This window comes from Botrytis deweyae (assembly GCF_014898535.1).
Source record: "Botrytis deweyae strain B1 chromosome Unknown BDEW_064, whole genome shotgun sequence".
In the NCBI taxonomy this organism is placed as follows: domain Eukaryota; kingdom Fungi; phylum Ascomycota; class Leotiomycetes; order Helotiales; family Sclerotiniaceae; genus Botrytis; species Botrytis deweyae.
The window spans coordinates 63,633-83,585 of record NW_024066271.1 but is presented as its reverse complement, the minus strand read 5'-3'; the positions used below and the strand labels follow the sequence as shown (position 1 = coordinate 83,585).

The 19,953-nt window shown below is 43.7% G+C and overlaps 7 protein-coding genes across 7 annotated transcripts; 3 read left to right on the top strand and 4 right to left on the bottom strand.

Annotated features, from left to right (window-relative positions):
- Positions 1–778: 778 nt before the first annotated feature.
- Positions 779–4,414, bottom strand: EAE98_012358 (uncharacterized protein). Its single transcript, XM_038959983.1, has 4 exons — positions 3,986–4,414; positions 2,513–3,874; positions 1,996–2,440; positions 779–1,944 (listed from the first exon to the last, which is right to left on the bottom strand). Exons 2-4 carry the CDS (start codon positions 2,593–2,595, stop codon positions 1,447–1,449), a joined length of 1,026 nt encoding a protein of 341 aa, XP_038803678.1. The 5' UTR covers positions 2,596–3,874; positions 3,986–4,414; the 3' UTR covers positions 779–1,446.
- A 2,837-nt stretch (positions 4,415–7,251) lies between these two features.
- Positions 7,252–8,888, top strand: EAE98_012357 (uncharacterized protein; the record flags this gene model as incomplete). The annotated part of the gene is made up of 3 exons (XM_038959982.1): positions 7,252–7,313; positions 7,388–7,436; positions 7,506–8,888. The coding sequence occupies 3 exons, from the start codon at positions 7,252–7,254 to the stop codon at positions 8,886–8,888; spliced, it is 1,494 nt and encodes a 497-aa protein (XP_038803677.1).
- Positions 8,889–9,941: 1,053 nt separating this feature from the next.
- Positions 9,942–11,364, bottom strand: EAE98_012356 (uncharacterized protein; the record flags this gene model as incomplete). Its single annotated transcript, XM_038959981.1, has 3 exons — positions 9,942–10,910; positions 10,971–11,098; positions 11,244–11,364. The coding sequence occupies 3 exons, from the start codon at positions 11,362–11,364 to the stop codon at positions 9,942–9,944; spliced, it is 1,218 nt and encodes a 405-aa protein (XP_038803676.1).
- Positions 11,365–12,218: 854 nt separating this feature from the next.
- Positions 12,219–15,010, top strand: EAE98_012355 (uncharacterized protein; the record flags this gene model as incomplete). Its single annotated transcript, XM_038959980.1, has 2 exons — positions 12,219–12,425; positions 12,509–15,010. The coding sequence occupies 2 exons, from the start codon at positions 12,219–12,221 to the stop codon at positions 15,008–15,010; spliced, it is 2,709 nt and encodes a 902-aa protein (XP_038803675.1).
- A 358-nt stretch (positions 15,011–15,368) lies between these two features.
- Positions 15,369–15,894, bottom strand: EAE98_012354 (uncharacterized protein; the record flags this gene model as incomplete). The annotated part of the gene is made up of 2 exons (XM_038959979.1): positions 15,369–15,570; positions 15,797–15,894. The coding sequence occupies 2 exons, from the start codon at positions 15,892–15,894 to the stop codon at positions 15,369–15,371; spliced, it is 300 nt and encodes a 99-aa protein (XP_038803674.1).
- A 524-nt stretch (positions 15,895–16,418) lies between these two features.
- On the top strand, positions 16,419–18,279 carry EAE98_012353 (uncharacterized protein; the record flags this gene model as incomplete). Its single annotated transcript, XM_038959978.1, has 3 exons — positions 16,419–16,773; positions 16,825–17,007; positions 17,057–18,279. The coding sequence occupies 3 exons, from the start codon at positions 16,419–16,421 to the stop codon at positions 18,277–18,279; spliced, it is 1,761 nt and encodes a 586-aa protein (XP_038803673.1).
- A 171-nt stretch (positions 18,280–18,450) lies between these two features.
- EAE98_012352 (uncharacterized protein) lies at positions 18,451–19,835 on the bottom strand (the record flags this gene model as incomplete). Its single annotated transcript, XM_038959977.1, has 4 exons — positions 18,451–18,598; positions 18,754–19,258; positions 19,381–19,526; positions 19,648–19,835. 4 exons carry the CDS (start codon positions 19,833–19,835, stop codon positions 18,451–18,453), a joined length of 987 nt encoding a protein of 328 aa, XP_038803672.1.
- Between the last annotated feature and the right edge of the window lie 118 nt (positions 19,836–19,953).

Sequence of the window (19,953 nt, the reverse complement as noted above, 5' to 3'; positions counted from 1 at the left end):
ATCCTCGAAAATTCGTTACAGGCGAATGTAGCACACGCACACAGGCACCCTTCCAAAACCACAATCAAAAACTATAACACCTAGAAGGGTGACACTCGCACAATAGTTCAACTTAGAAATGGAGTCAACACGCTCACACTGTACTGACTGCCCATCCAACCCTAAGTTCCCCACGAAGTCTCATATCTCGCACGACAGAATCAGAAGAAAATAATGACAAAGATGCGACCACGAGTACCTACCATACCATTCCATCTCGACAACAGCACAGCACACCTCTGAACACCCAATAGCGACAACAAAAAACTTTACCATAACCAATTTTATCTCATCTCATTTTACCCCCCAGAAGCACCCAGCAAACTCCCCAAACCCAAGTCCAAATCTGAATCCAAATTCACTCCATAAATCTCCCATCAGATCGCCCCCTCCTTCCCTAACGACCAACATTCACACTACCAAGAACCATCCTCATCACCCGTTCACCCAAACTCACAATCCCCACTTCCAAAAAATCTTTCTCCTAATCAAAGTAAGTGTTTAGCAAGGATTTTGCCTAGTGAGTAAGGAACCATGGATCGGAGTGCCGAATAGTACACCTACTTGATTAACACACCCAACGCGGTATAGAGGATCATCTCATTCTTGATCAACGTGGATCCACCTCCCCCCTCCTTTTGTCATCGGGGGACAAGTAGAAAAAAGGCAAAATACGATATTACTCCATCCTCTATCAATTGCAGGCTATTTTTCTAAAACCGGGACAGCAATCACATAGAGTAAAAAGCACAAAAGATCGTCAGACGTATATTGAAGACCATAATTTTCATTCACTTCCCCATTTCCTCCTTCCCCCGTTACATCCATAAAAGATTCCCTTCGCTTTGCTAGCGCTTTCATATGCAAACATCACATTGCAAGCTACTGAATGCTGTGCTACTGTGCTCTCTGCCTCTTTCTATCTCCGTCAAAAATAGATTTTCCTGCTCAGCAAGTCGATCCAATTCAGAATAATAGTCCTAAAGACCAATCATCCAACCATCACACGATTCGATCTGAATCTTGCTTTGCAAACACTTGCGCCATTCCTAACACAAAAATTCACATAGTACGCCCCTTCAAACGCCAACCAACCAATATCCATCGATTCCGGGTATGAAGTGAGGTTTCGTTTCCTCGAATGCCTTTACCTGCATGCCAGCCGTATTGACCAAGGCAAGGCAAGCTTAAATATCTTCGCTCAAAAATGACTATCTCAATAAAAGTCGCATAGAAAAAAAGAAAAAAGGGAACAAAGAAAAAGTGACAAGAAAGAAAAAGAAAACCCAATGTCATAGTCGTCCCAGTATACAGTCCGTCCAAAACAACCTTGATCCAATTCCGAAATATGTAATCAGATGTCTTGAAGTTATATGCCGCTTTTTTATCCACAAGTTTTTTGTTGGTTTAATCTATTGTCATTCGATTCGTTTGTTTGTGAGAATTATTGAGATCCGGTAATTCGGTCATGTGATCAATCTTCTCCTCTTCACCACCAAGCTTTCGCTTTCTCAAATGCGGCTTTAGACCTTTGTTGAAGTTTGCCGTACATAACGAAGCGTTTACGATTGTTAGGATAATGAGAATGATTGTGATGACGGCGAAACTGGTCAAATTTTTCCGAACTGGCAAATAGTCTTTTGCTTTGGCCGGTTGGTACATTCGAGCAAGTTTGAAGATGAAGTAGGCCAGACCACAATGAAAGATGAAGATGGCTGAGAGCATTCCTGGTTTATTTTCACGTCGAGTCCAGAAGGCGGCCATGAATAAAATGAAGATGGTAACGGGAATGGCGGCTATTGTCAAACCGAATTCGAAATCTTGTACACCAGTAACGATAACTAGAAATTGAACGGTGAATCCCAAGAAGAAGAAGAAATCGAATTTCAACAAGGCAATGTAAATCTGAATTTGTTAGTATTTGTGGAATCGAAGTAGCAACATCGTTTGACTTACTTGGTAGGTCAAGAATCTGCGCTTCATCCGCAAATCAGCGCTAATGTGTTTGTAAATCGTCCAGGCAAATTCGTCGTAAAGCTTCCAGGCTATGAATGACATCAATATGGAGAAGAAAGCGATAATACATGGAACTGCGACCAAAAGCCCTTGCACATCCGGCCAGACATTTGCGTCCTCATCCACATAACCAAGGTCGCCCAAAGATTCAATGGCTGTTTGAATTTGATCGTATTGAATGGAGGCATAGATTAGCATTCCGCCATTGTACATGCAAAGACCGATAACCTGAATTGTATTTTTGAGTCGTAGAGAATCGTACACTAGAACAACTTGATAAAGGAAACCGAAAATGAATAGAGTAAGGTAGGTTGGAATTGTTCGATCGAGAGCTATTTGTTCTTTGCCTTTGACCAGACTGGTTTGGAATTTTGCGAACACATATCTAGGGATACATATTAGTAAATGAAACCGAAGAGCGACGACGGGATTCTTTCCCAGTTGTTGGAAGACTTACGATTCAATTGCTAAGACTGCAGCGGCTTGTACGGTTGCGGCAATCATGAACGCCCATGTCCATGGGGTATTTGGGACATACATCTTCTCTTTTCTTGCGGATGATATCGCGTTGGGTCCTGATGCGAGTCCTTCACGATGAAAATACCCTCCAGCGTCCTGTTCATATGGTCCCTGACCAAGAGAAAGCAGGGACTTTCGAGAGTCTTTGCTGAAAGCCACTTCGGCGGTGTTTAAGGCTCCTTAACAGGAGCCAAGGAGCGAATGACTTGAATCTGTCGTGGAAAGAAAAGAAAGGACGGATCGTTTGCGAAAAGGTTGAATCAATTCATGCACTGAGAGCGGGGGTCTCAGCAGAAGAGAATATTGGATGTTCGATGTTCGATGGAGACTGGGGATATGCTAGTCTATCAAATGGAAGGATAGGGCCAAAAATGAATCAATGGCCGTCTGTTGTGTTTTGGTTCGTTATGTGTATGAATAAGGTGTGACCCAATGGTGAAACGTTAAGAGTGTGGCGTTGAGATCTTTTAGAGGTTCAGGTGGGTTTGGAAGTCAGTAGGGGTTCTAGAAACGATCGCGGGTGATGAAAAAAAAGTGAAGGTCGTATAAGGAAGCCGATCAATCGAAGGACGGGCGCGCGAGTGAACGAGTGTGAATTGTAGGAGGTTATTGGTTGAGGGTTCGATAGGAGGTCGAATAGCGAAGGATTCCCTTTTTCTTCTTCTTCTCGTGAATGTGAATTTAGGTTTTGCGGAAGGTCGGATGGATTTGTTGGAGGGTGGAGAGATGGATGTGGATGCGGATGTGGATGGGAGGGATGAGGAAGAGCGTATAAATTGATGGAGGGATTCGTAGAGGGAGAGAGAGAGAGAGAGAGAGAGGGAGAGAGGGAGAAAGATTTCGGTAGATAGAGAGAGAGAGAGAGAGAGATAGATAGGACGTGATAGGATAGGATGCGTCGTATAGAAGGGAGGAGGTGTGAATGAATGGGCGTGATTTCCCCCCCCTCGAGTATTGTTGTGTTTAGAGATGAAGGGATGAGAGGACTAGCTGGGTAGGAGGCGGGAGGTAAAAGGTTGGAGGTAGGGAAGGGAAGGGTAGAGTAGAGTAGAGTAGAGTAGAATAGTACCGGTAGAGTAGTACGGCTCGAGTATGGAGAGTATCGTATCCGTATGGACTTCCTTAAACGGTTGAATTGGCTTACTTCTGATTTCCGACTTCCGATTCCTGATTCCTGATTCCTTATTATTTCCTATTTCTTATTTCTTATTTCTTCTTATTTGTTGATTAACTTTGGGGTTCCAGCACGTCCAGGAGAGGAGAGATCGAAAATGAACAATGCCAATTTATTTATTACATCCTAAACTGGGTATCAGCTGCGGCATTTACAGTATAAAATGGGCTTAGAATGGGCTTGGAATGGGCTTAGAATGGGCTTAACCTGGGCCTAACCGGGCCTGGGGTCACCTACTAACCACGAAGAACGCTGAAACTTTCAGGGACTTGGCGCTATATTCTTTCCAACCTAGTTACCCAAAACGGTGCATCCTCTGTACAAACCCACAATCCCCCCGTACTCAGGTTAATATTATCAATACGGAGGAAAAAGTGGTAAAGCTTTCATATAAGGCTGGGCAACGTTGAACCCTGAATGAATGATGATTTCGTATTAATCTTGGGTTGCGTTTGTTATTGGTGTCTGCTGTATCATGTATGCTGTGTGCGTGTCGTGTCGTGTCGTGTTGTGTCGTACCTAGTCATTGTAAAATCATTCTCAGGGAAATTACTTTATTTACATCTATATATCGTAACTGATTTCAGATTGCTATCCATCCATTCATCCATTCATCCATCCATCTACCTAGTATTCTTCACCAGCCCCAAAACATTCACCAATGAAGTCATCAACATCATCAACATCATCAACATCATCAACATCATCAACATCATCAACATCATCAACATCATCAACATCATCATCATCATCAATTCATACATCATTGCTTCTATAGAATGGCTGGTGTATCCATTGTTCAATCCTGGAGAACTGGGCGCAGTCGTGGGATGGAGTGAGGCTCAGCGATATGCGATCGATGAAAAATATGGCTGGCAACCCTCGGAAACTGCGGCATAATTAATGAATGAATACATGTACCTAGGTATGTATGTAAGAAAATGGTGGCATAGCATACCGGGTATTAGCATAGCATACTCCTAGTACCTTACCCAGCTAGACCTCAAGAGTGGATTGATTAACGTGATCATTACAGTATTCTTGTGGGTGTTCATGTCGTTTGCTATTTTCATCCCCATCTCTGCGAATCGTTGTTTACATCTGATCTATGTTTCGCAGCATGATGCATATGAGAAGGATTGGATGTCTCGAGGATGTGCATGACAGCGAAGCCAACACGAACGTGAAGACTGCACATCTACTTTTATTCTTGTTGTGACAAACTTTATTATATGGATCTCGTTTTATTACTCAAGAGATGAACTTTACAATTAATCTGATACATCAATCACAAATGTCGGACTGATGATACTCCCAGACTGAGTTTGGATGGGAATGGCTGGAAGAACTCAGGTGACAGGATACCATCTAATCATTCTCGTTCTTGAGTGAAACCATTGTTCATCTTGGCACTGGTGTACATTGGCTTCAAGACATCACACTTCCACAACACGGAGACAGTCGATGCATTATCATCACACATCATCAAATTCATTGGTCGAGGTTAGTCGTTGGTTGAATCAGATCTTCTGTTGACCTCTCTAAAACATGATCACAACACTCACTACCTACTCCTCAAAACTCTTTTTCTTTCTCTTCTTCTTCTTCTTCTTCAAGTCCCAGCATCAAGCCAAGATCTCAATGAAAACAAAGTATCCACGAAGGTTTGTGCAATCAAAAATTCCGCCGATCAGGTACCCGAAGGTAACTGAACGATTCTCGTCGCCCCGATGTGCAATGGAGGACTCGTATCGCAACGCCGTTATGCTTGATCAACGGCCATTTCAACAAGGTAAGTATAGAGAGAAAAAGAAGAAGAAGAGCGTAAGGGATTTGAGGGAGGTTGGCCTTATATATTCGTTGAACGAGGATTGTTGGAGCTAGGCGAAAATCCAGGCATACGTGTATCGTTCCACCAACCAATATATCTTAAAGTGGACATGTACGTATTAGGTATAGTACTTGAGAATCTTTTGGTTCCGTTCATGGAAATCCTATTACGAATGTGATTCAAATGAGCTGGATAAAGGTAAGTGAGTAAGTGTATTCCGCGTTACCAAGATTGCCATGCAACCGTGGATTCTAGACCTTTTGGCTAACTTGACCAACGATACCTTATAAGGTTAATTTCTAGGTGGGCACGTGGTCGGATCAGTGAGGCAGTGTTCTAAGGCTGATTGATAGCAACGGTCGATCAAGATGGAGAGGCCTGGTGGGCTCGAGAGAGGTTGATAACCAAGGTTCTGATGTTGTCTAATGCATGCATATGCTATTTATGCCCTCGTTCTCCACATGAAAGAATCCTGCCTTCTCACCTGGGTTTGCTCCATGCATAGTTTCGACACTGATTTGGAAAGTTGTGCTAGAGCAGGCTCAAGGCATACTTGAATGATACTTCAATCTTTGAAGAAAGCTGAAAGAGCCCCACTCACCACTTCAATGCCACCGTTTCTGATATGTCGAATGAATTTCACAAGGCCGTTTGAAGGTTCGTCATTCCTTAGTAAGGCGACCCTCAGTTTCATGGCCACTCGGGCTATAGGGAGGTTCATCGTTTCACAATCCTACGTTACTGCGATCACCTCCTAGACCCCGCGATGGACGATAATATTTACACCCAACTTGATACCAAAGCCATTTAATAATCAAATCTGCACTATAAATTTGAGGACTGTTGCTACATTGAATTCTAATAAGGGGTTGAATCATGATTCATTTACCACAGTTAGAACTTGAAGGACCATTTGATCATTGAATTTGAGCCAGGCGAGATGACTTTGATGGGTCACCGTTTTGACAGATCAAAGGGATACTGTACTAATCTTTCGCATATTGGGCAACGGCTCTCAGAGCTCTCCTCGATGTCCCATTCAACTTCTGTTGTATAGTCTCTTGTACAGTTCAAACCGAAGCATTGAATTTAATAGCATCTTGCCATGAATCCTAATATACCACATAAAACATTCAAGGCGAATTTGAATATTGGAGTCTCAAATCGAAGAAGCAAAATGAGAACAGGCTGGCGACGCCCGTTAGAACACCATCGGCTCGCAAAAGGGGGAGAAGGGGAGAGAAGTTAGTGGTTCTTTCTCTCAAAGCGTTCGAAACTGTTTGTTTGTAGGGAAGGTGACAGAGGTTTGGAGGAGTTGATAGCAGAGAAACATCTATCATTTCATTCCTCTTTTTGTATATGAAAAAAAGTCAACATCATACAAATCTCGTCATGTCATAACCAATTTGATTGTTGACATGTTACTTTGCCCTTTCAATTCCAATTCCAATTCAACCTGATCAGCTTTCACTCTATCCCCCATCTCCCCTCCATTCTACCCACGGCCCAAGCTCCTTCCCACCAAAATTTCTCGACTTTATCACTCCCAATCGTAATCGCGTCACCTCAACGCTAACCGACCACTTATCACTATCAAACGCGCCTACTAATCTCAGTGTCTAACAAATCAAATCAACCTACATAACATTCAATTTTGTCGCAAACACTTAAAATGGATATTGATAATGATGATGAGATATTGAGGACACTCGCACATGGCCAATCCATTGATTAGTATGTTTTGCGCATACTTACGATCGCCAGGAATGCGAAGTATCATGGATGCTATACTGACATTTGGGTTATAGCTCGACATGGCCGAGTTTACTTGAGAGGTTGATGACCAGATTGGAAAAGGTATGCTCTGATTTGAATTTCTCTTTAGCAACTCTATATTGTGCGCCGATGGCTAATTCATGATTTCAGATTGTCATCACCGATTTCCAAATTCCCAAACCTCCAACACACCCTCGCCCCTCCTCGCCTTCACTCTCCCCCAAACGCGATACCAATACTGAAGACCCTTTTACTACCTCCCAACCGTCGTTAGAATCTCTTCCACCAATCTGCTACAAGCAACTTCTCGATGTCCAAAATACATTGAACAAGCAATTCCCAACTCACCCACCTCACACAATTCAACGCCTATCCGAACTCCTACTAAATCCCACTCAACACCACCGCTCTCTTCCCTCTTACCTCCACGCACTTGATCGCGTCGTCCATGTCACATCGCCCATCACCTCATTCCCTCTCCCACCTGCCGTTCCAGACCCAAGAGTTTCTTCCTCTGTCCTCAGTAATGGAACGCCTCCCTCCGTTGACCCTCTTAGCATTACCTGGAGTAATCCGACAACTGGAACCGCTCCGGTGAATGGAGGACTAGGTAGTGACGAAGCACTAGGAGGTGCATTATTGACTCCCATTAGTTGGTTGAATAAGCGGGAATCAAGCCTCTCACACACAGGTTCAAATGGCACGAATTCCGGAGGAGGCTCACCTCGTGGGGAGGTACGAACAGAGAGTACCGAAACGATTGATGGACCGAATGGACCGGGTGGTGTTGAGACAGTTTCTGTATCCGTAAATGGTATTTCATCAGTTGGATCTCATGCAATGATGTCGCTACTTTCTTCATCGCCATCTGGTTCTGGAGAACAAGGTTTGAGAGCAGAAGGTGGAGTTACACAAGGAGAATTATTACGCCAGGAACAGAAAGCTGGGGTGGTTCCAGCATCGCAATTAAGAATACAGAGGGAACCCGAGAGAGAAGAACGGACGGGGAAAGGAGATGAAAGTGGAATGGGAGAAGACGATGAGATGCCACATGCGCGGGGTCCAGAGGAGATTGGAATGGAAGACATGGGACCTCAAGAACCGGGAAAAGTGCCAATGACTGGGGGCGGGATTGATGTTGAGGCTGCTGTGGGAAGGAGGCCGGATTTCACGGAGGAAAAGGAAGAGGAGAAAGGGAAGGAAGGAGAAGATGGGGAATCGAGGGGAAAGGAGGGTGAAGATGCAGACGGAGATGCGAACATGAAAATTGAGGCTAAGGATGACGATGAACAATCGACTACATCGAAAAGAGCAGCAGAAGACGATATTGGAAGTGAAGCTGGGGAAAAGAGGGTTAAAGAGGAGATGGATATCGAACCACAAGCAGACCCTGAGATCAAACCGGATGATGCCAAGGAAAATGTAGTGCAAGGAGAAGAAGATACCAAGATGGAAACCGACTCAGAAACAGAAGCGAAGACGGATCATGTAGACGAAAATGCAAAGGCAGAACCTGCCAAGGAGGAAACTTAAGAGACGTGTTGATGAGTTTATAACCAACCCAAAGGATACCAGAGAGTGAAGAGAGTGGACAGATTTGAACAAAGTAGTGTAAACTTCCAAATTGATGATACTCTAGCTAGCTATCACGATGAGAAGGGTGAACATAATGAGTTGAGTATGAAATGGCATATTAGAAAATGCAGGAATGAAATGTAAATGTATTGGTTGGTATTAGTGATGAATCTGATCTCCCTCCTTGTCATTTCTCGCTAATCGCCTCAAATCGAACTTAGACCTCACTTCACATTATTTCCAAACTTCTCTCTCGGTCTTCTCGTTACTCTTCCTACTTACTTTTGTCTCACCTCACCTCAAAAATCACACCTCACACCTCACACCTCAGATCCCACTCTCTCCCCTCAAGACACCTTCATCTTCATCTCCATCTCCATCTCCACCGCTTCAAGAAAGACAGGAAAGACAACCAACCTACTTTTGTTGCACATCTGAACAATCAATTACCGTGATTTCTTCTAAATCATTCGATTGATTTTGCGACTTTCTCTACTGCTGTTTTGGTGACAACATGTTTTACTTTTCGCTGGGTATATATTGTACTTTGTTAAGTTTTGCCATTCATGATTGTCTAGATATGATATTTCAGACCCTTTTCCCCTTCCTGACACGATTGAGGTTGTGACTCAACTCTTCATTTCAGATCAAGGATATCGATAGTGATATCGTTCATTCATTCTTCTATTCCAAAGTAGAGTAGATAGTTTATGCTAATGTGTGGAGATCCCTCTCCGCGGCTCATCGCTATTCCATTGCTTGCACAATCTGAAAAATACACTTCAACAATCGCAATATGTATCTGTGTGTCCCGTAGCCCATATCCCATAAACGCCCTGTTACGCCCCATCCCATCCCGTTCTTTAATGCCATATCCTAACATATGCCAACCCACCTAACCTTTCAGCCGTCCATATATAACCCAGAACCAACGCCATCCTTAGACATAAATATTACTTCTCTTCATCAGAATCCCGTCCCCGTCCCGATTCCCACTTCCACCCAACCACCCTACAAGTAGATCTGCCTTGCCTCCTTCATCTGACTCTCAACTGGACAATATGGACACTTGAATCTCCCACCCTTGCTCAATTTCTGCAAACTCTCCTTCGCAACCACATGACCACAAGGTAACATCATTGGCGGATTAGATTCATTCGTTTGCTCCTTGCTCACCGGACATACGAAAATTGGATGGAATATCATGCTTCTCGGTAACGGTATCTCTACCGCAAGTTCTGTATCCGTTGTCCAATTCGTACGTTTTGTTTTTTGGATTGTAGCAAGTTTTATGAGGGTAGGGAGAGCGATGGCTCCGGCTGTTGCAGCGAGATAAAGCGGAGATTCGGCTGAGAGGCCAAGAAGCGAACAGAATTCGCGGGTGAAGGAGGTGCAGACGTCAGACCAGGAGCTGGAGGTGTCGAAAGTTTGTCGATAAGGGGATTCTTGAAGGTTAGATTCGAAGACCATGGCTGTGATAAGTTGCTGAATTTCTCTGAGAAACCGGCTTTGAAATCGAGGAAAGTAATCACGAGCATATTGAAGTGCACCTGGTAGACCATTATTTCCATCATCTGGGAGACCGTTTGCCTCAGGACCCAGAAACAACCAAACAAATTGGAGTTTGCTGAGTTCGAATTCAAGATTACTACCTCGAGTTTCGAGTTCTCTGCTGTTCTTTTGTGCCCATTCTATTGCTGGGTGGAGGTTCCGCTCTTTGAGCTGGTGTAATATATTATACATGGTTTCGAATTCGCCTTGGAGTCCTTCCTCCACAGTCTCGTCCTCTGGCGCAAGCAAGTTTGGATCTGCTCCTGGACCCGAACCATTCTTTTTCATATTTTGTAACTCTTCGTAGAATGTTGATGCTACTCCGAATTGTCCTTCGCGTAAAAGGTGCATGGTGATAGCTCGATTTACGAGTTCGGTATGATTTGCAAGAGCATCGATTTCGTTAAGTAATGTTTGTTTTGGGAGATTCTAGGGAAATAATGGTCAGCTCAAGGTTTTTATGTAAGACCATAAGCAAGCATCACTCACCGAGTTCACTGCTTTGCCGTAGGTACCATGTGCTTTATGGATCTTTTTTATATCATCATTAACTTTCTCAAAACCATTCTTCAATGGGTGCTGGAGTTTGGTTAAAGTTATGGAAGCGAATTGAGGTTCTAGATGAAGGAAACTGTTCAGTGATCATACATGGTAGTCAAGAAGCAAATGGGAGTGGAAATAGGGACATGCAATGTTTCCAGGTCCTCATGTCCCTAAGTTCCGCCGCCGACTTGCTTCTTCGGGGATTCTGGATATATGTACCTGATTCAATAGCATCTCTTGCTTTTTCCAGTTGCTGTATGATCTTGTCCACATCCTCAATACTTTGATCAAAGCTGGAATCCCTCTGCAGCTTAATGATCTCCTTCTCAAGAACATCCATAGCTATTCACCCCGCCTTGGCCTTTTCAATATAGGTATGTAATAATTTTGTCGGTGTCGCTTGAAATGCTAGATGGAAGTCGAGTGTGAAAAGTCCGTAGTGTATTGTGTATGATAGTGGGAGAGGAATATGTAGACTCAGTGGTGTCAGTGTCGTGATATGGTAAATGTTATTGATTTGGATACGGTTCGTCGTCTGTAGGACATGTACGATATGATTGTCAGTTAACTTTGGCGGGTCTTCATCGGATTTGATACCTTTTCTAGTTACAGTGAACCCTGGAGAATGATGATTTGTTAGAGTAGGAGGGTAGCTACAGGTGAATTTTACCCACTTAAAGGTGTTCACTGTTCAGGGATGATGAACGCTCAGAGACCTACCAGGTAGGATGATGGATGGATGACCTTAATTACAATCATTAATGATCTTGTTTCGCTTTCTCCCTTGTCCCGCTGAATCACAAATCATAAAATCACAAATCACATGCGCACGTCTTTGAATGAACCGGGAATGAATGGCAAAAGCACAAAAATCCCGATTGCTTTGGATGATTAATGCATCCCAAAGTTATGTGACTTCAGAACAAAAAAACAAAAAAAAGATGGACATCTATTCTTGATCATATGAAACATGCTAGGTAGGTAGGCATATTGAGAGAAATTCCTTTTATATCCATCATTTACCGTCCGTCTGCTGGGGAGAAAGATAAATGCAATGAAGGTTTTCCCTTCCACCATCGACGTCACATCAAAGGACCCCAGTAACGGTTACCGCAGCACAGCGCAGAGCCTACTAGTTAGTGAATTGAGGGACCTAAAGGACAGAAGGGTGACAAAGGCATAAAGGGGAATAACATGTCTTTTCGTTTCTCTGTTCCTCATGCATATGATCCAAATATGAATAGAGAGGATCTTTTGACCCTTTCCAGAACGACTTCTCATTCTTATAAAAGTGGTTCAACCTCTCAAGCAAAACAGAATGGTAATGCCAATGGCGCAACGAACACATCAAATGGCAACAAACCAGAACATGCGAAGCAGCCTTATGTATTCGCTGACCCGGTTGCTTTCAGGCATGAGAAAATCTCACCATTAATTACGGGATTAGTTACTAATGCATGAATTCTAACAGATATCTCGAAGAGGACAGCGCAACGGGAGTGATAGAACGTCACGGAGAACTCAGAGGCTACGAAATCTATCTTGTTGAGCAATGGGCATGTTCGAGAGTCCATCCTACTTTCGTTATTACGACCTATACAGGAGACGACAGACATAGGATTCAAGTAGGCGTGCTGGGGATACCTGCAGATAAGGAGACATGGAATCCGAGACTTCGAGTTTATTTCAACGCCATTTCCCAACACCACGCCAGGCCTAAGGACACGCCTTTGGGAACATTGATGGTGACAAATTTGAGCAGTTTTCCTTCTGGCCTAAATGTTATTCCTGTGCCGAATGGAGATGTAAGGAAGCATAGGGAAGATTTCATCGTCAACGAGAATTTGAAGAGGTTAGGATGTTCTGGACGATCCGGCATGAGTCTTCAAGCCCCGGCCGCTGCCACACAAGCCAAATTCTTCCAATTATACAGGACGAGCGATCGAATACCTCTCTATGGCGCTGTCATCGAATTAGTGAAACTTTGTCAAGTCGCCCTAATGATATTTGGAAAATTAGAACAGGAATATGCGGACGGCTGTCTCTGCGACGTTACGGAGAGAGCGATAAATGATTGGTGGACCGAAATTGGATCCGAATACTATAATATTGAACCCTCCGATGGAATCTTGGGTCCGACTACTGTGGCCGCACTCCTAGGGTTACTCATGGGTGCTAGAAATCGACTCAACTACTATGGAGCCCCGGTGGCGAAGGACGCATTCGATGTTGTTAGTCTCAAGCGTGGTATTGCTTATTTTCAAAAGTCCCAGAAGATGGAGCGTACTAGGAGATTAGATAGGCACACTTTGCAGAGATTGCATCAAAGTACTGCGAAAGGTGCTGCGGGAGAAGGTTGGGCAGTTCCAAAAGCAGTCAAATCGACCCTTGCAGAAGTCAGTGGGAAGAGTGGTGAAATGGTTATGGGAATGGTTGGTCGTGATAAATCTGGTATTGCTGACATTGAAACCTGGGATTTAGAGCGCTTCATAAGTTTGATACACGGAGCAAGATCCAAATGGCTATGGTATGGAAAATCAAGACGGACGGGTGCCGATGATCACGGAAAATCAGAACCCGCTGCGGCTCACATGTCATTTACAAAGGATGACCACGGCGGGTACATGTGGTCTCACAGCAGAGCTGATTCAATGCCACCAGAGGATGATGTAGATATCCGCAAGAAAGAAGTCTCCGATGAAATATACTCCGCACAGCCGCCAGGATCGGCCACGAGCATGCTGGAAACACCAAACGATCGAGAAATCCAACTCCATAAAGCTGTTTTCAAGAAAGCTACAGGCAAAATGAGTGAGGCTAAGCAAGGGTTTGGACGAATCAAGGATGCTGTTGGCCTACGCGGCCATAACAGTAAACAATCGAAAGACGAAATTCGTGAATTCGATGAGAACGGTGGTTATTTTAGCCCGGGACATTTGACTGCAACACCTCATGGAATGGGCACACCATCTAGCCCGACAATCAATAAAGCATTTAGTTGGAAAACCAAACCAGGAGAATATGAAAATGGGTTTCCAAAAACTAAAGACTTCGTAAATGGATTAGCGCAAGCTGGGCTACGCGAAAGTGATAGCGAATCACCCCCTGGCAATTCCAAGACAAGCTTACCAGGTGTCACCCAAATTTTAACTGCTACACAATTGGAGGAAAGGAAAGCCGTGGAAGCCGAAGAACAATGGCAGGCACAGGCGCAAGAAATTCGTCGTGAACTTGTCGCAAAGGAGCCTTCTATTTCAGGGTCCATTTGTGGCGAGGGTGACCTAGAAGGCCCAGTTCTAGAAGCAGAACGTAGTGATAATCATAATTTTGTGGCGATACTTCATCGTCGGCATAGTGTTTCCGATGCATCCCATTCTAGGAGACATCGTTGCGAAGATCAATTACAGCGTCATGTGTCTTTCAGTGATGCCGAAGACGCTGTTCTAACCTGGGAACCTGTTGGTATTACTGATAAGTTTGACGAATCAGATGACTGGCTCGCTTTACAAAATCACAAATTACTCAACGAGGATTATAAACGAATATACGAGAAGATATTGGACCTTCAAAATAATCTATGCCCATGGGTACAGAGGAAAATCGACGGGATCAACCATTTAGACGATCAAGCAGCTCTTGACCAGGAAAGGTTTCAGGAGTTACACATGCAGTTGAGCGAAGAATACCAAGATTTAAGGGATAATACACAGGATTTCCTCGGTGAAGAACGATCACATGTTACAGAAACTCTCAAGGATATTGAAGTCCTTGGAGCCAAACTCGAGTACGAGCTCAATTCTCTTGTGTCAAAAGTACAGGATGTAGAGGATGGAGTATCTCAATTTGAAAGACAGGTAGATGATCTTGAGGCAAGAGCAGATGAACTGGAAAACATTTTTAGAAAGGAAAGTTGGGCTCATTGGCTTGTTCGCTCTATTACGGGAATTGGTACTGGACCAAATATCGTGGCACCAAGAAATCCTTGAATTTTATATCAACCTTGTTGATCCGAGGAGATTCATTTAGCAGGCGTTTTGGGAATACCCATCAAGCATTTATATTTATCTGAGCATGGTAGTATGGATTGGAGTTTTAGAGATGGGGGCAGTGGACTTAAAAAGCCACCTTATGTGATCCTTATACCACATTCTATTGTACAATATTAACATCAATGAGCTTATCATCACCCATAAATATTCTTCATAGCCTCGACGTATTCTGGTGGAGTCCTTTTCGTGCCTGCCTTTTCATCATCATGTCATCTTTGCATCATTTGTTTACCCAAATGGACCGGCTCAATAATACACAACTTCCTCCAGCCTCTCTTCATAGATATCTTTAACTTTACATTCCAAATCCACCACCCCCGAATCCACCACCACCAGCTCCCTTGGCTGCGGCCTCAGCTTGTAATAACTCGGAAATCTTCATTTGGACGTCGAAAAATTTGGATGCGCAGCGGTCGATACAGACGCCTTCGCCTTTGTTGAGTTCTCCCTCGCGGTAATCTTTGGGAATGCACTTTTTGATGCAGGATTGACTGAGTCTAGAAGCGAAATTATTAGCATAGGTTAAAATCATGCAGGTATTCCAAGTAAAAACGTAGCCATCCCCAGCTTCTAGGGCAATGTCGCTCCGCTACCCCTCCATGAGCCACTGCCTTGAAGGTAGATTGTTTGAGTATGGAATATAGCTATAAAGAGCCGAGTGCAACGAGCCGTGGGATTTTGGGGGCCTGCCCCCAATGACAAATGAATTCATTGACAACGTACTTGTTGAACATATCGGTAATCAAATCCATCTCTTGCTCAGCAGCAGCGATTTTCTCCTGCGAGGATGGTTGAGGACGACCCATTCCGAACATCGACATGATTGCGGTATTTTATGTGTGTGAAGTTGGGAGATATTTGATTCGTATATGAGAGAGATGTATTAATATCGAATAGATTTGGGCTTCTTTGGTTTGATATCTTCGATTCAATCCTAGGTGGATGAACTTTGAAGGGAAAGCTCAACTAGCGTCGGTAAATCATTGTTCCGGAGATACACATTTTTTGGAAAATAAAACTCGAAGCTGAGCTTCGAATAATTCCATCAATTCCTTCATCAACAATAACACTCTCTTATTATTTACCAACAATTGGTCTGAGAGAGTGTAATAATTAATTGGTATGTATAATATTTCTTCTTTGCTCTATTGCTCAATCTCACTATGAGTTTATATGATGATTTCCATATAACATTAGAACCGTTGCGACTGACACCCTTCTTCGGGAGAGTGGTTGATCTCACATCGATCCGTTGTCTGAAAAAACTCAATATTTATATCTTCATATGATTTCACATTGTTTTCGGTTGAATTTAAGCTAATTGAGTCGCTTTAAAGAATATAGAATGAGTTCTCTTACTGGTCTTCGGTTTCTTAGACCCTACCTCTATCATGATATTCTTCCGGTAAAACCAGCTGCATATGCACGACTCTTTTCCACACATTACTCTTTACGCAGTGAGAGGTCGAAGAGGCCCTACTGCGAGACAGAAGAGAGCATTAAGATTCCTAGGGTAAAGTTGAAGGAAGGTTTAGATCCCACCGAAACTAGGATAAAAAAACTTCAGTCAGCTGGCGCTCTTCATTATCCTAGAATTAAAAAGGTTGGTAAAATCGCATCGGTGAAAAGTTGTCTTGAAAAATGTGCGGAAATGTTACCAGGTGTGGATAGTGATGAAGCCATTGCTCTTACGTTGCATGGTAAGGAACCATCTTCGAAGCAGAAAATGAATAGGAGTTGATTTTTTGTAGGTAGAATTGGAAGTATACGAAAGCTTGGTTCTAAGCTTGTCTTTATGAATATAATAGAAGATGGTTATTCAATTCAATTAGAAGCTGAATCTGGGATGATTCTCAAAAATCAAGATGTCAATGTGCAATCACCGATTTCCTTCGAAAACTTAACCTACCTGATGCAACGTGGAGATATGATTTGTGAGTGAAGATTTTATGTGTTCATGTTTGTGAATCTAACACATAACAGCTGCAACTGGTTACCCGATTCGAAAAGAAAACGGGTTTTCCACTCTCAGATTGATCGAAATACCTAGAGTATTGACTCCAAGTCTGGCACCAGTACCTCAAAAGTTGGAGGATCCAGAAAGTCGTATTCGAAATCGACATCTTGATCTTCTTGTCAACAATGATGTTGCTGCTACTTTACGACTTCGATCCAAAATCACACAACATATCCGTGATTTCCTAGTCCAAGATAATTTTCTCGAATTTCAAACACCAATTCTTGCCGACAAGGCTTCAGGTGCCATGGCTCAACCATTCAAAACGAATGCAACGGAGTTCCCCGAAAAACAGTTGGCTCTGAGAATAGCTCCTGAGTTATGGTTGAAACGTTTGGTTATTGGTGGTTTAGATCGAGTTTTCGAGATTGGTCCTGCATTCAGAAATGAAGGTCTTGATGCGATACACAACCCGGAATTCACAACTTGTGAATTTTACAAAGCATATGCCGACCTCGAGGATCTTATTTCCATGACTGAGAAGTTAATTTCAGGCCTTGTAAGGCTTGTCAATGGGTTGCGTGATGATCCTCAACAAGTCAAATACATGCCTTTCGCAAATCTTCCACCCTTCGAAGAGGATCTATACACAAAACCCTTTAAACGAATCGAATTCATACCCGCAGTCGAAGCTGCACTTGGGGAAAAGCTACCAGATCTCCAGAAAAATGACGCCAGAGACGACCTTCTCGAACTCTTTACAAAGCATAGTCTCGAAGTCCTTGAAAACCCAACCCTTCCTCGTCTCCTAGATAAACTTGCATCCCTCTACATCGAGCCCCATTGCTCGGAACCAACATTTATCATGCACCATCCTTCCTCCATGGCACCCCTTTCCAAATCATTCCTCGATCCCAAAACCAACCAGCTTGTCTCCGCGCGCGTGGAACTATTCATTCAGCATCAAGAGATAGCGAATATGTACGAGGAGGAAAATTCACCATTCGAACAAAGATATAAGTTCAGAGAGCAGTTGAAGTTTAAAGATATAGAGAATCCGATGGATAAAGTGGATGAAGGATATGTCCAAGCGTTGGAGGTCGGATTACCACCTACTGGTGGATGGGGATGCGGAGTAGATAGATTGGTTATGTGGTTGAGTGGTTCGAAGAGAATCAGTGATGTTTTGCCGTTTGGCAATTTGAGGAATGTGGTTAATTTGGGAGCAGTGGGCAAGAGGGAGGTATAGATACAGACTCATGGGGGAAATGGATCAAAGCGTATCTTGGGTAAAAGTTCATCGACTAGGATGAATTGGGAACAGATCTGAAGAAAATCCAACTACAATTACCACTCTGTCCCTCTTTCCACCTCTCGTTATCTTCAACCAATTCATTTTCTCACTCTCATGACTTCATACCTAAAAGATAGCAACAGCATTTGGTGGACTCGCTACCCCACCAGGAAAGTTCAACGGCGCACTAGTGAAGAAGAAAGAGTATCGATTTTGCTCCGCGCATACTTTTGCCAATTCTTCGAGATTCCAGAGTTCGCCTATTGGACAACCGCTTGGCAGGGAAGTCAGTTTGATGTTGACGTGGGTGGAGGGATGGAAAGATAGTAAACAGTCTGATGTTTGCTCGGTCGGGACTAGGGTGGAGAGCGGGTTGATTTGAGAAGGAAGAGAAGGGGAAAAAGAGAGAAGTAAATAACACAAACTCACAACAAAGCCAACAACCAATCATGCAAAACCAACCCCGTATTTGCCTCTGGTGGCCAACTCTCAAACCCAACCGTATCACCCGCTACGGCAGAAAAATGTTGATTCCATATCCATTCCACTGTTTCTTCACATGCCTTCACGCCTACGAATTCATGGGCGTTTTTCGCACCTCGAATGCGCTCTTCGGTACTCGCCTCCTCATACCATTTCACAAACCCACTCCTCACAATCAAGATGTCCGCTTCTTTGAATACGACTCCTTGTTCCTTTGCAATTTCCTCGATTGTCTCAACACTAATTTCGTGTCTCGTGACCGGGGAATAGGAGATATTGTGGCGCTGAGCGTAGGCTACATAGTCGATTAGGACGGCGCGTCCGACGATGCCGCCGCGGGTGGTCCAGGCGTCGATTCCGTTTTTGCATGGGGTTCCTGGGACGGGAGAGCTGATTTCGGAGTGGGGCAGGTTGTTGTAGTAGAGGGATGTGGCTTGGTGGGCCCAGTGACCTTTACGAGTCTTGTTAACTTGAGTTGGGAGGATTGTGGAGTGGAGTGGAGGTGGAGGTGGAGAGGAGGTCATGCAGTGTATGTGATATGTTGAATGGAAAAAGGCAATGGGGAAGACGAACGAAATCCATCCCATTGAGAACCGCTTTGCGTATTGATGTATATCACATCATCATACGCTTTGATACCAAATTCAGCCAGATCTCGAATTGTATGGTTCGGACTATCGCGATTGAATCCAGGTTCGTGAATGCGGTCTTGAGACCAACTTTTTGAGAGCAAGCAGGTTTTAGTATACGTGCATTATTATTTTCTTCTCCTGGTGATCATCGGATGGAAAAGAGAGTTACGGGATAGATAGGAAGGGGAAGAATGAGAATAAGACACACTTCAATGCAACACTTTTGCCAGACTTAATCTCTTTGCTTGCTTCGAGTGTATTCTCGGGCGTGAGCAAATTTAGAGTACCACAATCATCTCGCTCGCCGTTTTTGTCAAAGAGACCCCATGCCGTTCCATGAGGCATTCCCGCGACTGGGGGCATATCTTTGAAGGAGGGGAGATCTTTGACATGCATTTTGGAAGCTGCTTTGAGTGAGTGGTTTGGGGATGAGATAGATGGAGCTGGAGTTGAGCTTTTGGAGCAGGCATTGTTCAATATATACTTTTACAGAATATATTACAATGGAATATAT

Excerpts from the sequence above, each read along its gene's own strand:
- EAE98_012358 (XM_038959983.1), bottom strand. The coding sequence starts at position 2,595 with ATGTATGTCCCAAATACCCCATGGACATGGGCGTTCATGATTGCCGCA. Across the intron at positions 2,441-2,512 it reads GCAGTCTTAGCAATTGAATC|ATATGTGTTCGCAAAATTCC; the intron begins GTAAGTCTTCCA and ends ATGTATCCCTAG. Across the intron at positions 1,945-1,995 it reads GCAGATTCTTGACCTACCAA|ATTTACATTGCCTTGTTGAA; the intron begins GTAAGTCAAACG and ends TAACAAATTCAG.